The sequence below is a fragment of the Emydura macquarii genome, unplaced genomic scaffold (assembly GCF_026122565.2).
Source record: "Emydura macquarii macquarii isolate MOO-44397 ecotype Brisbane River unplaced genomic scaffold, CSIRO-AGI_Emac_v2 contig_3692, whole genome shotgun sequence".
Taxonomy (NCBI): domain Eukaryota; kingdom Metazoa; phylum Chordata; order Testudines; family Chelidae; genus Emydura; species Emydura macquarii.
The window spans coordinates 11,582,107-11,597,680 of NW_027133829.1; the positions used below are offsets into that span (position 1 = coordinate 11,582,107).

The 15,574-nt window shown below is 60.0% G+C and overlaps 1 protein-coding gene across 1 annotated transcript in view; it reads right to left on the reverse strand.

Moving 5' to 3' along the window:
* SLIT1 (slit guidance ligand 1) overlaps positions 1-15,350 on the reverse strand; it is a 120,942-nt gene extending 105,592 nt beyond the window's left edge. Inside the window, exon 1 of the mRNA XM_067537262.1 lies at positions 15,000-15,350. Within this exon, the coding sequence (XP_067393363.1) occupies positions 15,000-15,211 (212 nt within the window). The 5' untranslated portion in view covers positions 15,212-15,350. The remainder of the gene's footprint in view (positions 1-14,999) is intronic.
* Positions 15,351-15,574: the final 224 nt, after the last annotated feature.

The window sequence follows — 15,574 nt, forward strand, 5'->3', positions numbered from 1 at the left end:
TCTCTGAATCCAAGGCTTCACAAGCACCAAGCCCCAGCACCGCAGGGAGGGAGGTCGGAACCGTTATCTCCAGATGGGAAGCCAGAGGCTCTGCTGGGAGACCCAGCCGGACCAAAGGCAAGCGGCTGGTCAGCGACACATGGAGGGACTGGAGCCCTAGCACCGAGCCCGCGCTCCCATCACAGCGCGAAGCGGAGCGGCTTCGGCCTCGGTCGCTGCGGATACAGCAGGACGTTGTAGGGCCGTTTAGGAGGTATTTCAGGACGGGGTTTTGGGCAGGGGGAAGAGACAACCGGCAGTGTGTGTGAGGAGCTCGCATCATGTGTGGGAGCAGAACTGCAGCCCTAGTGCCAGTAACCGAAAGACATTTGTAATGACCCCCCCCATACCCCTCCCATCTGACAGCCACGGATGAAGTGGGGGGGTGATTTGCAAGGGGGCACAGACCTGGCAAACCCCAGGGTTTTCATCCAGCCACGCCGCTGAGGGGCGCACTGTAAGCACGGCCTTACCAACCCCCCCCCCCCCCCCTTCTTCTCCAGCTTCAGGCACAAGGCACCATCCCATCTGCAGCAGGCGCAGGGGCTCCCAGCTGCCCACGGACCTGCCCGATTGCTCATTCACACTCCCCTCCGCTCAGCTGGGCCCCCGCCCCTGCACTCTGAAGCAGCCTCCAGCAGCTCCTCTCACGGCTTTGTTCAGTAAATGACGGCCTTTGGAACCAGGAAGGAAATTAGCAGCAGGTGAAAGCTTATTTATAACGATGCCGAGACAACGCCACTGTTATTTAACTTCATGCCATTTTCCCCCCTCCAAATCCCCTTCAGTGCCGCCGAGATATTAAATGATAGCCTGTCAGACCCGGCCCCCGACATTCCTGCTGCTCCCTAGATAACCCTTGGCCTCGAAGCCCTTTTCTAGCAGAGTGAAAAATACCTTCTCAGCCACGTACAATGCAGCCACGAGAGATCACCGACAGCCCCAGGCCTCTCCGGCACCCTGCTCATATTTCCTGGGGCCGTGCAACAACAACACAGCCCGGCGGGGTTTGCCCTTCCATGTCATTCCTCGATATAAAGGCCAGAAGCGACCATTATGATCATCTTTCCTGTCCTCCCAGCGAATGTGTCTTCCGTCCCCCCACCACCACTTCCTGCATTCAGCCCAGACCGCGCGGGTGAGCTAGGACGCACAGGTCAGAGGGAAATGCCCAGTCTTCATTTGGAGACTTCAGGTGCTGGAGAACCAGCACATCCCTTTGTACAATCAGTCCTTTGTTACCACCTCCGCGGCTCACGCCCTGCTGGTTACCGGCTTACAAGGCTCTGCATTTTGATGGCTTGATTAGTGTCTTGTGGGTTTGCTGCATTTTGCCACAGTCACTCGGAGGGCTTGGGAGCCGGCTGACCCCGCAGCAACTGAACGGAATGGAAATGCTGGAAGGTAATTTGCTAACCGTGGTCACAATCAAACGCGCTTCCCAGTGACCTGGCTTACCGGGGAAACGGAGCAGGGCAGAGTCAGACACGGGGATGTCGTCTCTGGTGATGGCTTGCAGTGCACGCCTGCAGCTCAGACACGCTGCCCGTGCCCAGCACTGCACGCGCTGGCCCACACTTGGCTCTTGCCACCGGGCTCACCCACGTCGCCTCGCTTTGTCACTGCTGTGCTGGATGGTTTTGGGCTCGCAGGGCCACGTAGGCAGCTGGCCTTGACGCAGCCTCTGAAATTGCACCAGACACGGTCATGAAATGAAAATCTGCATTTGGACGTGGAAGGGGAGCAACGTCTCCTGCCCTCCGCACGGGCCAGGGCAGAGCGTGCGCACCCGGGGTACAGCGCTGCAATTGCAGGGGCACATCTCGAAAGATCTGGTGCTTCAGCCATCACCAGTCAAACACGAGCACATAGCTCCGTCTGCCTTGCCACTCCCGTTACCTTGCGTTCCTCACCCCCATCGATCTGTTCGTTCACCTGCCGTCTTGTCCCTTGCTTAGGGAACCCTTCCACTCACACGGGGATTGTAAACGCCTCTCCGTAGACATGTGTGCAGCACCTAGCACCGTGGGTCCCACTCCCGCAGCATGAACCAGCCCGGCCGCTCTAAGTCCCTGCAGGGACTTGCCTTATCTCTAACTACTCTTAACAACTCACCTTGGGGAGGTGGGGAGGGGGTTGTGCCCTGGCGATTAGCCGCTCCTCCTCCAGGGCAGGCTTTGCACGGACACAGTGGAGTTATTTGTCATCTTTAGATTTCAAAGCACTCGATTTTAAAAAGTCATGGCTGAATGTCATTACCCCCATTTTAAAGATGGGTAAACTGAGGCCTGGAGTAGGGACATGACTTTGTCCAGATGCACAGTGACAGGAACAGAACCCATGAGTCCTGATGACCAGTCCTGTGCTCCGTCCACTAGCCCTGCTGGCCACATGAACGATTTGACTTCTGCGGTTACTGCCTTTGCCGCTCCTGTTTCCCATACAGTGGGGAAGGGTAGCCCACTGATTAGAGTACTGTCCTGGTACTCAGACTTGGCTTCAGTTCTCTGCTCTGCCACAGACTGCCCGAGTGACCTTGGGCAAATCGCTTAGTCTCTCTGTTCCCCATCTGTAAGGCAGGAGCAGCAGCATGGCCCTGCCTCGCAGGGGTGTGTCAGGACAAGGAGATTAGGAGGCGTCAGGTACTATGGTGATGGGGGCCCTGGAAGCACTTAGACACGAAATAAAGTGGGACCCCTGGCGCACCTGGTTTAGGATCTGGAAGAAGCTGCTTCCCCAAAGGCGGCTGGGCCTGGCTCCTGTGGGAAGCCCCAGCACCCAGATATGAGCCACAGCCATTTGCTCTCCTGAATCCCTGCATCTCACAGCTCTGCCCCCTCCTCTCTGCTCAGGCTTGGAAACCAAGATGCCCCGTTTCTCCTCAAGGCTCCAGCCTGGTGGCTCGTCCTCTTTGCCAAGCTCTGGCTCCATCGGTTCTCGCTGGCAGGGCGAGGAGCTTGCATTCCTCTCTGTCAGGGCCCAGTGGCTTGAAAAATTCTTCTCTTTTTCTGATCTACCCATTTCTAGCTGAGCCTCTGGCCCCGTAGAGCACGGCCTCTCTTATTCTGAGGTGCGTTTGCATCCAAAATACACACCGGGAAAAAGAATTCTCCCCAAAGCGTCAGGAAGCCTGAAATGGCCCCTGCTCCGGGACAGGATCTGGGCCAGATCCCCATCTGCCGTACACTGGCTTGGCAGGAGCAGCAGCAATGGGAACGACCTGGTTTACACCACTGAGCGGTCTCTGCCTCACATCATTTAGTTTCTAATTTAAAGCAACGCCGTGAACGTAAAAATCAACAAACCCCTTTCTCTGCCTGTGTCGCTAACAGCACCTTGACGTCAGTGCCCTGAGAAATCCAGCCCGTCACTGGGGATGCTCTGGGGCACTCCCAGCATCTCTCCCAGCTGGGATAGCAGAGATCCCCCAGCCCCTTTTCCTTTGCTGTATAGTCCGTTGCACTTTCAGCTTCTTAGCCTAGCGACAGTCTGGGTCTCAGCCCCTGCAGGGAAGGACCCTGCTGACGCACAGTTGGCTTTATTCCATTGTGTGGAAACGTTTCTGTCCCTCGTTGGCTTTACGAAAGCTCATTTATACAGAGTCAAAAATGTGGGGCCCCATCTAGGGCTGAGAGTGCTGAGCACCCCGGGATGGGCACAGGACCACACAGGATCAGGCTCTGCCAGGGGATGCAGACACTGTTCCAGCATGTGCCATCTTGCCGTGTTCCCCCATCCACACACCCTCGTCATTCCCTCTCCCCGTACAGCTCACCCGCTCCTGGCGATGGAGAAAGGAGCCAGAACGGAGCCATTTATAGAACCAACCCCTCCCAACGGTGAGCATCTCCTTCAGGGCAGATTCTATACACGGCCCTGTCACCCCAGCAACCTGCTCAGCGGTCTGCGGTCCCCTCTCCCTACCCACACCACATCGCGCCGTGGCACTCTCCTATAGCATGCCGGGAGCCCCACGCCTCGGGGGTGTCCTTGAGAAAACCCAGCCCTGACCCTTTACTACACACAGGGCCGAGGTCGCCTGGCCCTTCTGCTGCTTCGAAGGGAAACAAAACCTGGGGAACCGCTGAAGGACAGGGAGCATGAAATTAGAAGTAAATGCCAGTCCTGTAATGAGCTGACTAGGGGGTGTGTGCGTGTCGGGAAATGTCGGCGAAGCGATCTCATTGTCCTCCCTCAGATCCCTCCTTGAAACTCTGCTTTGCCACGGTGCCAACCCACACCTCAACAGCGGTCCAGCTGCTGGCGTGCCGAGACCGCTGCCTGTCCACGCTGATCAACCCTGTCTCATTGTTTCCTTCTCCACGACCCTCGTCTTACATGTAACTTGTCGGCTCCTCAGCGCAGGGACTGGCTTTTCGTTCTGCGTTTGTCCAGCGCCCAGCACGCAGGGTCCTACAAACACTAAACAACAATTAATGTAAACCACCAGCTCTGTGGAGCTGCTCACCCGGACAGCACCGCCCCTCTGCTGCTAATGGGGGTTTCTCTCTCAGCTCCTGCACTTCTGCACAAGAAGTTCTGGGCTGCTGCCCTGGGTGAGAGCTGCAGCCGGGCGGTGGGATGCAGCTCAGTAACAAACACGCTGCCCCGGGCTGGGCGTGCAGTACGGGGAAGCAGCAGACAATAGCCTAAACAGCGACACGTATGGAAGTGAATGTACAGGACTAACGGTTACAACGGGAGACGATTTCCACTCCCAGTTACTGTCTCAGCTCAGAGACGCTGATGCCGGCAGAGCTGCACCACTCCCGGGGAAATGATGGAGGGAAAATTTAAAGCAAAAATACGTGTTTTAAAAGGTGCAATAAACCAGGGACGGATCAGATTTAATAGGGGAACTATTGCTGCTCGGGGTGAAAAGCGGCCGCCTGAGGCCAATCCTAGAGGCTTTACCGCCTATTACCCATGATTTTTTCCAACCTGGGGACAATAGATTCTCCGCTATCAGCCTCAGCTCCACTCAGTGCAAACAAAACGTAATTTTTTAAACTAATATTTTTCCAGCACGCAATTCCGCGGAGAGAGAGAACGCAGCGTTACCATGGTGATATATAGACAGCCGCTGCCTTGGAGGGAGAAATTGGAATAGAATTGCAAATTTCCTCAGTCCGAAGGAGGAGGGACTCCAAGGGAATCCGCCCGAGTCAGACTGCAGCGCGGCAGCCTGGCTTCCAGAGCCACGCCGCAGTCTGCTGCCCTGGGGCTTCAGGACGCAGCTCGCCCCGGTGCGCGGAGCCAAGCCGAGTGCTCGCTCAGCGAGACGTTGCTCCCACATTCTGTCCGTCACGGCACCTGCAGAGAGGCAGCTCCAGTGTGGCTAGTGTGTGCAATCCCCCCGAAAGCAGCCACAGGGCTGCATACATTGCCTGCACCACCCTGTGCGTCCCTTTCGGCAGGCACAGCGCTGAGCACCCCCGTCATCTTGGGCAGCAACGGCAACCAGCAAATACCACAGGTGGCAATTGGCTGCCTTCCCCTCCACTCTAAGCCCTGGCACTCTCTCAGCGCACTGCCCTTTGTCCAGCTAGTCGGGCCAGCGCCAGCTCTCTCTGCATTATCTTACATCAAGAGGATCCTTGGCATAGGATTCTGCAACCAATCTTCACAGGGTCCCAGACAGAAAGGGGAAATTTCCTCCTCCGAGATCTCCTGTGCCAGCCCCGATGAACACCGAGACTGCTGCTGATGTCAAACTAACCTGACATCGTTTTGGGATGAGGCTACGAGCTTGGCTGTGAAGGTAACAGCGCTGACACAACAGACTTCTGTGAGGCTCTGGCTTGGTAGCACTCCACATTCTGATTCACAAACCAGAGTGATGCCAAATGGACAGAGCACACGCTGCATGGAGTAAAAACTGGCTAGCTGATAGGTCTCAGAATAGAACTGCGGGTGAGGAACCATCACCAGGCAGGTCTGTTTGTGTCTAGTGGGGTTCTTGGCCCAATGCTAGTTAATAGCTTTATCAGTGACCTGGAGGAAAACATAAAACCACCACTGATGAAGTTCGCAGATGACACACAGACTGGGAAAGTGGTAAATAACACAGAGGTCGCTGACACAGAGAGACCTGGGTCACTTGGGAAGCTGGGCACAAGCAAACAATGTGTGTTTTAATAGGGCTAAATGCAAACGGGGAGTGTAGAACTCAGCCACACTTGCAGGAATGGGCTATGCTAGGGAGCAGGGACTCTGAGAACGGTCTGGCGGTCATGGTGGATAATCCGCTGACCATGCACTCCCAGTGCAGCGAGGTGACCCAAAGGGCTAATTCGATCTCGGGGTGCACAAATATGGGAACCCGGAGTAGAGCAGAGAGACTGTTTTACCTCTGTACTTGGCAGGGGTGCGACCGCTGCTGGGTTCTGCTCTGCTGTCCACAGCTGAAGAATATTGAGAAACTGGAGAGAATTCAAAGAAGGGTCCCAAGAATGATTGACTGACTGGACAAAATGCCCTGCAGGGACAGACTGCAGGAGCGCCATCGATTCAGCGTAACAAAGAGACGGTGAAGGGGAGGCTTGGTCACAGTCTGTAAATACCGACGTGGGGAACAGACATTTGATAGCAGAGGCCTCTTGCAGCCAGCACAAAAAGGTCTCACACGAGCCCATGGCTGGAGGCTGAAACCTGAGCTGACAACTTCGGGCTAGAAATAAGGCATCGGTTTTTGGACCGGTGAGGATCATCACCCACTGGAACAGCTTAGCAAGGGTGGTGGTGGATTCCCCGAGGCGGGAAATGTTTAAATCAGGCTTGGATGTCTTTCCGAAAGCTACGCTCCCGTTCAACCACAGCTCTTGGACTTGAAGCAGGAATTAACTCAGGGCAGGTCTGTGGCCTGTGCGACGCAGGAGGTCAGAATAGATGATCCCAATGGTCCCTTCTGGCCTTCAAAGCAACGAAACTATGTCACGCCTCCCACGTAAGTGGCCGGTTGCCTCTGCACCGTCAGCTGAACTCTTCGAAAGCAAAACCAAATAGAAAAACCTGCCAGACCGATTCAATGATCATCAGCAAACGACTGCAGCCGTCTGAACACGGGAACTCAGCGCTGACTGCCCCGCCACGGGGGCAGGCCTCCCGCTCAGACAGGAGAGGCTTGGCCTCCTACAGAAGATCTCAAAGAAAGAAAATTAACAGGTTGGGGAAAGGTCCCCATCAGGGCTCGATGTTCTAGATGCACTCAGATGCCTGGGAGCTCCCAAAGCAGACAAGAGAGGTTAATGCCGAGGGGCTCATCGCTGCCTGCAACGCCCTTCTGCCAGGGCCACGCCTGGGAGCCTGTTCTGTAACACCTGCCAACGGGGCGGGCAGAAGCCCAGAGATTTGCAAAGCTGCCTCCTATGCAAGACTGCAGGGCTTCCTCTCCTCTGCAACGCAAGCCTGCCTGAGCCGTCTGGAGAGGGCTGATTCAGAGGCCACTTGAAGAGACCTTTAAGTGCTGGTGCAGGATGAAGAGACTCAGCCGGGCTGAACTCTGCCCTCCTTCCTGCGCAAGTTCAGAGAGCCCTGTCCAGGCACCGCAGCCCTGCTCACTGCTGCTCCACCCTCTCGTTCTGAGTGTGCAGGCCCAGCACAGGAATTGCCGCCACCCCCGCGTGATTCGCCCTGCTTTTGCAGAGAGCAATGGGATATTTCTACTTGGAAAGCAAACCTGAGCCATGCTGGCCTTTCTGATCCGCCTTCTGTCTGATGCTCATGGACTTAAGGCCAGAAGGGATCCTCTAGTCTGACCTGCTGCACGTTGCAGTTCACTGCTCCCATGGGCTTTTATTTCCCGCCCATCAAAGAAGAGCAATCGGCGCTGGTGAAAAACCACCTTCCACACCCATGGACATGGCCACCCCGCTATCCCGCTGGCGGCTGTCGGCGATCCGAGGCCGAATGCTGCGGTGCAGAACTGCTGCTGGGATCGCAGGGCCATGAGCTGAGCTGCTGGGAATAGCTCCCAAAGGAAAATGTTTCTTTGCTGGCCTGGCCTGGCCTTCTGGGTCCGTGAAGGCGCCGAGGCCGTTCTGCAGGAGCCGCACACGCTCCTGGGCTGCAGATGTGAGATGGGTAAATTCCAGCAAGCTGGAAGAATTCTGCATGCTTGGGAGAGGTGCTGGTCATGTGACCATGGGGGGAGAGGGGGCAGGTAGATCAGCCTGGACTGGACTCCCCAAGCTGGGCGAAGGGGGGTCTATGACACACACATGGCCTGTTCCTGAGATGCTGAATACCTGCAGCTCCCACAAACCAGTACGTATTACGGTAGCGCCTCGCGCCCCGCTGTGTGAGACGCTGTGCAGACACAGAGCTCGAGATGGTCCCTGGAAAATCAGACAAGTGACCCCACAGGACAGTCATTGTCTTTGCCCGAGGGCGAGCGGGATGGAACAGATCCACGCCGTGGTGCAGCGTCTTAACAAAGGTCCCCCTAACTGAGCCGTTACTAGCCGCACACGTCTCCAGCCTCAATGTGGCAGCATCCAGGAGTGTACACAGGGGTCAGAAACACACCCAGCTTTCACCAGAGCAGCACCGCTCTCCCCTCCCGCAGCCCCCCACTGCTCCTTTCTCGGATGGACTCCTGCCGTCTGGTCCTGATCTAAGAAAGAAAGAGCAGGACAATTCCCAGCTCTGCTAGGGAAACGGCGAGCCACAGGCCCAGCTCCCCAGCCGCTGTAAAAATCCACGTAGCCCGCAGCCGAGGATCCGTCCCACAGAGAGACGGCTCCTGCCTTAGATCCTGGAGCCAAGGGAGGCTCAGGGCTCACCCAGGAGAACAAAGGGCCCAATGAGCCGTGAAATGCGACGGAGGACGGCCTGCCCCCACACGCAGTCACAGCAGGAAGGGGGCAGGACAGGAGGCCGCAGAATGGGCTGACGAGATGCCAGGAAAGCAATTACCTGGAGCCCCCTCCTTGGGGAGACAGGTCAGGAGGGCGACTCGAGAACAGGGGCCACTTGCCCGGAGCCAGGGTGGCGCAATCTGGCCCTCATTAAAACCGAAGCTGCCACTGATGACATGAAGGAGGCACCGAATGCCAAGCAGCCCCCTGATCGGAAGGTGCAGCGCCCTGGGTAAAGAGTGCTGACGGAGAGCACGCCCCCCCGCCCACCTCGGGGCCCTCCTCTGCCTCAACTTCCCCTGTGATGGGATTAGCGGTGCCACTCCCAGACCCAACAAGCAGAGCACCCCTGGGGGTGCTCCTTGAGGTGCGCCAGGCAGTGAGAGGGGGCTGAAGCAACCCCATGTGCCAGCCTCCCCCCCCATGGCTCTGCCTAGCTGCGCCCCATCTTGGACCCCTCCAGACTCAGCCACCGCAGCCAGTCGCGTCACTAGGTGCCAACAGGGGTCCCCTTTGCGTGGCGGCAGGTGCCCCCAGCCCACAGGAAGGTGACAGGTGCATGGGGCCCAATCCACAGCTGGCAAAAGCAGGGGCGGCGCCATTGAGCCCCCGAGGCTTTCATGTGCTTACTGCGGCAACCACTGTGGCCCGTGGACTCGATTCAGGGCTGGCTCCTGGCCTCTCTTGGCCCCATGTGCTGGAAAACGTCTCGGGCTCCAGCAGCCCCCGCCCCAGCCCGTGCATCCGATGGGGGCAGCCAGGCAGGTGGGGGAGTCTGGTGAAGAACTGGCATTTTCCCCATCACGCCCACTCTCTGCTCCCTCCCCAGAAGGCTCCGGGCGGAGTTCATGAGACCTGTGCACAGAGGGTCCCATCAGGGGCAGGCCTGGCCTGTCCCGCTGTTGACACAGCTCCCAGTTTGAAAGGCCAGACACCGAAGGCTCCCGTCAGGGATCAGGGCCCCGATGTGCCACGCTTCAGACACCCTGGGGGCGAAGACAGTCCCTGCCCCAGCGAGTGTGAGCTGCCCCGAGAAGGCGTGACTGGGCAGCAAGAGAAAACCCAGCGCCTCGCACGTGGGGGCTGGGAAAGCCCACGAACGGCCCCTGCGAGAGGAGGCTCCAAGAGCTCCGAGCCTGCCAAACAGGCCAGTGCAGAGAAGGAACCCCCAGTCCACGGCGGAAGAGGAAGAGGAAGAGTCTAAGCTCCTGACACCAGAGTCGTCGTGCCAGGGCTGGGAAGAAATCGCCCAGCTGCTGCCCAGGGTGGTTCTCATCCCCTGCTCTGCCGTGGCGGGTGCTGGCTCCTGTCACAGACGGGACGCTGGGCTGGATCCCCCCCCGGGATGGCAACCACCACCTGAATGAGGAGTGTCACCCATGAGACTGCTTCCAGCCAGGAGCCCCCCGTCTGCGAATCCTTCCCACGTCTCACACCCCTGGCCAGACGGGGGGCTGGCAGCAGGACCCCCCGGCGAGGCTCTGAGACCTGCCACTCCGACAGATGCCCTTGGGTGCGGCGCCCCTCGTGCGGCCTGTGCTCCGAGAGCACTGACGGGAAGGGGGGCGGAGAACAGATGCTGTGAATCCTGCTGGGCCCCCAGAGGGACGAGTCCCTGAGCGTCTGTGTAAACCCAGCCCCTCCCCTCGTGCCTGAAGGCTTACGGGTCAGTCATCAGTGCTTCCCTGCGTCCACAGCTCACGGCAGGCGCGTCGCCGCGCCGTGCAATCATCGCTCGCACGAGGGTCGTTACCGCACGAGACAGGAAAGTGTCACTCCAGAGGCGCCCACGGTGCTGCGAACACACGCTGGGCGCCGGCAGGGCCGCCGGGCTGCTCACACACGGGGGCCGTCGGGGGAGGCTGGCGAGCATCCCCGACAAGCTGGCCCTGATCAGGCTCAGTCCTAGCAAATGACTTGGTCGGGGGAAGGACTGGGAAGGAGGGGCCCGATGCAGCAGGGGACTCTCCCAGCGCACGCCAGAACGGCCACACTGGGTCCATCCAGCCTCATGTCCCGTCTTCCGACAGCGGCCAGTGCCGGCTGCGTCCAAGGGAGTGAAGAGAGCTGGGCAATTATGGAGCGAGCCGTCCCGCCATCCACTCCCAGCGTCTGGCAGTCAGAGGTTTAAGGCACCCAGCACACGGGGTTACGTCCCTGCCCATCCCAGCTAACAGCCACTGCTGGGCCTGTCCTCCAGGAATGGAGCGAGCGCTTATCTGAACCCGTTACACATTTGACCTTCACAACATCCTCTGGCAACAAGTCCCCCAGGCTGGTTGTGCGCTGTGTGAAGAAACACTGCCTTTTGTTGGTTTAAATCCTGCTGCCCAGCAATGTCACTGGGTGACCCCGGTTCTGGTGTTACGTGAAGGGGTAAACAACACTTCCCTAGTCACTTCCTCCAACCAGTCATGACTTTATAGACCTCTGTCAGAACCCCCCTGTCGTCTCTTTTCCAAGCTGAACAGTCCCAGTCTCTCTCGTTTCTCCTCATTTGGAAGCTGTTCCATGGCCCCAAGCATTTTTGTTCCCGGCTCTGCACCTTTTCCAGTTCTGATGTAGCTTTTTTTTAGATTGTGTGCAGTTCTGTGCCCGGTATTCCAGGTGGGTGTACCAGGGATTTACACAGAGGCATGATGATATTTTGTCAGTTTATCTGTCCCTTTCCTAGCACGTTAGCTTTTGTAACTGCTCCTGCACGTTGAGTGGATGTTTTCACAGAACTGTCCACGATGAATCCAAGATCTCTTTCTCGAGTCGGAACAGCTCATTTAGACCCCAGCATTTTGTATGTATCGTAGGGATGATGTTTTCCAATGTGCGTTACTTTGCATTTATCAACACTGAATCTCATCTGCCATTTTGTTGCCCAGTCACCCAGTTTTGTGGGATCCCTTTTTAACTCTTCACAGTCTGCTTTGGACTTAATGATCTTGAGTAGTTTTGTATCATCTGCAAATTTTGCCACCTCCCTGTTTACCCCCTTTTCCAGATCATTTGTGAGTAGTTGAACAGCGCTGGTCCCAGTAAACATCCTGGGGGGACCTGCTATTTACCTCTCTCCATTCTGAAAGCTGACCATTTATTCCTACCCTCTGTTTCCTATCTTATAACCAGTTACTGATCCATGGGATCATATCCCATGACTGCTTATTTTGCATAAGTGCCTTTGGTGAGGGACCTTGTCAAAGGCTTTCTGAAAGTCCAAGTACACTCTGTCCACGGGATCACCCTTGTTCCCATGTTTGTTGACCCTCTCAAATAATTCTAGTAGATTGGTGAGGCATGATTTCCTTTTACAAAAACCATGTTGACTCTTCCCCAACACACTGTGTTCATCTGTGTGTCTGGCAAATCTGTCCTTTACTGTAATTTCACCCAGTTTGCCTGACCCTGAAGCGAAACATACAAGCTGGTAATTGCTAGGATCACCTCTGAAGCCTTTTTAAAAAAAAATCCTGTGGACACGCAGGCTATGCTGCAGCACCTCTCTCCAGCCCTTCACATGCTAAGCAGCGCTGCACACAGCCCAGGCCCTGCCTTGGTTCCTGCCACAAATCCAAACCCACTGACAACAAAGCCCTGCACGGAGCCACAGGGCCAGCTCCACGATGCCTCTCACACACAGGCACTGAAAGTCACCCGCACACCAGGAAGCCCAGTGGCTCCCTCCACCCCACTGCAGCCTGGGAAAGGCTCCTTCCGACAGCCCCTCCTGCCCACGCACCCCCTCACATTAAAACCGAGGGTCTCCATCGCACCACCCACTGAACTGCTCAGGGAGCCAGCTCTGCACCTCAGCTTGCGACCTCCCAGACACGTGGGAAGTCACTGGAAGAGTGCAAACGCCAGCGTACAGCCACAGGGACCATGCACACCTGAAAGAGCCTCGATCCCGGAGCAGCTGAACATTCCTGCTGAAATGACCAGCAGTGAGCTAACAACCATGACACTTATGCCACTGCCATCATTAGGGTTCAGAGTTATCACCCCATTCAGAGGGTGTCAGCAGGTCCCAGCTCCCAGAGCTGCTCTTCCAGACGGCCTGCGCACTCCATGGCCCAGCCTTACCCCACAAGGGCTAGAAAGGCCATACGGATCTTACACAAAAGCTGTAATTCTGGGGCCAGCTGTGCACCCTCTCAGCCCAAACTCTGCACCGACTCGGCAGGACCGGCTGTTCACGGAGCTGAGCGGAGAGAGGATTAACCAAAGCAGCCAGGCTCTCACTGCACTTCCTGCTGGGCGAGCTGCAGGCAGCCAAGGAGCAGACGGGCAGCCCAGAGGAGCTGTGCAGACGTGGAGATGCCCCAGCGCACCCATAGCCTGGGAGCCCGGAGTTGATGCATCCCCTTTACCAATCTCCCTGCCACCCTGGCCAGAGTGGGTCTCAGCAGAACTCCACCGGCTGGTTTAACCTAGTGCGAACAAGGCAAGTGACGCTTCATCTGCAGCTGGAACAAACCTAGACCCCTGCTGGGGTTGCCTGGCACCTGGCTAAGGGGGAGCTGCTGATCTGGTGCCTGCTGGAGACACTCCGCAGCCTACCCCTGCAACAAGAGCATCTGATGATGCAACACGCCAGGGCCAGGACCGTAATAAGGCAAAGCAGTCAATTAATGCTCCGGCTTCCCTCCCCCGCCCCCACGGGGCTCAGCTCCATGTAGGGCCCAGGGCTGGAACCTCAGCCGCAGGAGAGCCAGCACGTCCAGCCCTGCCGGCCAGGACTGAGGGGTTCCCAGAGAGCTGGGGGGGGGCAGGGGGGGGACACGGACAGCAGGGGCCGGGAGTGGGGAGTGAGGGGCGGCAAAGCGCAGCTCACAGCCCCGATTTACAGACCCGGGGCCGCCCCCAGCCCAGCCCAGCCCAGCCGCATCTTCTCTGCTTGCCGGGGACAGCCGAGTCCAGCACGGGGGCCGCCCACCCGCGGGTCCGAGGCGCACGGTCCCTGGCGGTGCCCGAGCCTCGCTTCACGGCCCCGCGTGGGCTTCCCCGGCCTGTCGGGGGCTGGCCCGGGCAGGGGCAAGTCCCCGAGGACCAAGGGCGGCGCCGGCTAGTTGGCAGCCCCCGAGCCCCACACGCCGTACGCGGCGGCCCCCCGGCTCCCCGGGATGTTGCGCCCTCGCCCCTGGCTTTGCAGCGACCGTGGCGGGCTGACAGGCCGGGCTTCGCCCCTCCGCCCCGGGCTCAGGGCGGGTCTGGGCCGCGGGGCTGCGAACTGGGCTGAGCCGGGCCGGGCCGGGCAGCTCCGCGCCGACGCGCTCTTGTTACCGGCCGCTGCTGCGCTCGGCGGCCCTGGCACCGGGGGGACGAGATGCCCAGTCCCGGGCCACACGCGGGGGGCAGCGGCTGCGCTCTGGCCCGACCCCACGGGGCTCGCCGCTGCCCGGCTCAGGGTCCCGCCCGCACTCCGCGCAGCGGCCCGGGGCTGGGGTCGGGGGCCGGGACTCAGCGCGCTGGGAACGGGGCCCTGCCGTGCGCCCCTCGCCGGGCCGGGGGGGCGGGACCGAGCGGGCTGCGGCGAGGGAAGTTGAAGGGGGGCGGGTGGAGGATCCCGTGCCGCGGGAAGGGGGCTGGCCTGGGGCTGCCCCACGGAAGCCCGCGGGGAGGGAGCGGGGGACGGACGGGGGGTGTCCACCCACGGCAGGAGGGCTCGGCGGGACACGGGTGTGCATGGCTAGAGAGCGCGCGGGCAGCCACGCGTGTGCGCGGAGCGGGTCCGGCTCCAGCCCGCAGCCCCCGCACGGAGACACCGACGCAGCCCCCGGCTCCCCGCCCCCCGGCTCCGCGCACAGACAATGGGGAGGCGGCTCGGCAGCGTCAAGACAAACATTTGTCTGGCTTCACCCCCCGCCCCCCTTTGTGCGCCCCGCGCTGGGCTCGTCCCCCCGCGAACCCCCGGCCCGGCGCTGCCCCCCGACCCCGCCGTCTGCGGCCCGGCCCGGCGCTGCCCCACGGGGGGGGGGAGGGAATAGCCAGGCGTGGAAGCAGCCCAGCGGCGGCCCCTCACTGGGGGGCGCGTCCCCCAGGCGCCCCGGGCGCGCCGCTCGCTCCCTGCCCCGAGAGGCGCCGGCGGGCCGGGCCGGGCGCGGTACTCACAGCCTCTCGGCGTTGCGGGGCACGTTCCTGGGGACGCCCCGGAGGCCGGTGCCGTGGCAGTCCACGCTGGTGCCGCTGCAGGTGCACAGAGCCGGGCAGCCGCTGGCCCGCACCCGGCACACGGCCGCCCAGGCCAGCAGCCAAGCGCCGGCGCGCAGCCAGCCCGAGCCGGAGCCGGAGCCCGAGCCGGGCCCGCCGCCCTGCGGGGCCATGCCGGCGGGGAGGGAACGGGCTAGCGAGCGGCCCCCGTCACCATCCCGGCCCCGCCGGAGCTGGGGCCGCGTCTCCTCGCCGGGCTCGGAGCTGCCGAGCCGAGCGCCCCTGCCTGGCTGCGTCCGAGCGCCTGGCTCCGGCTGCCGGCTCGCTGCGAGGGGAATGAGCGAGCTCCGCGCCCCCCGCCCCGTCAATCCGGAGCCACGCCCGGCTCCTCCCCCAGCGCCGGCCCCTCCGCTCCGCCGGGCCGGGCCGGGGCGGGGCGGCCCCCCCAAGACGCTGCCGGGGGCGCACACAAAAGGCGCCCACCCCGCCGGGCCGGGGGTCGCCCAGCGCCTCGCAGGCTGCGGGGGCTTCGGCTG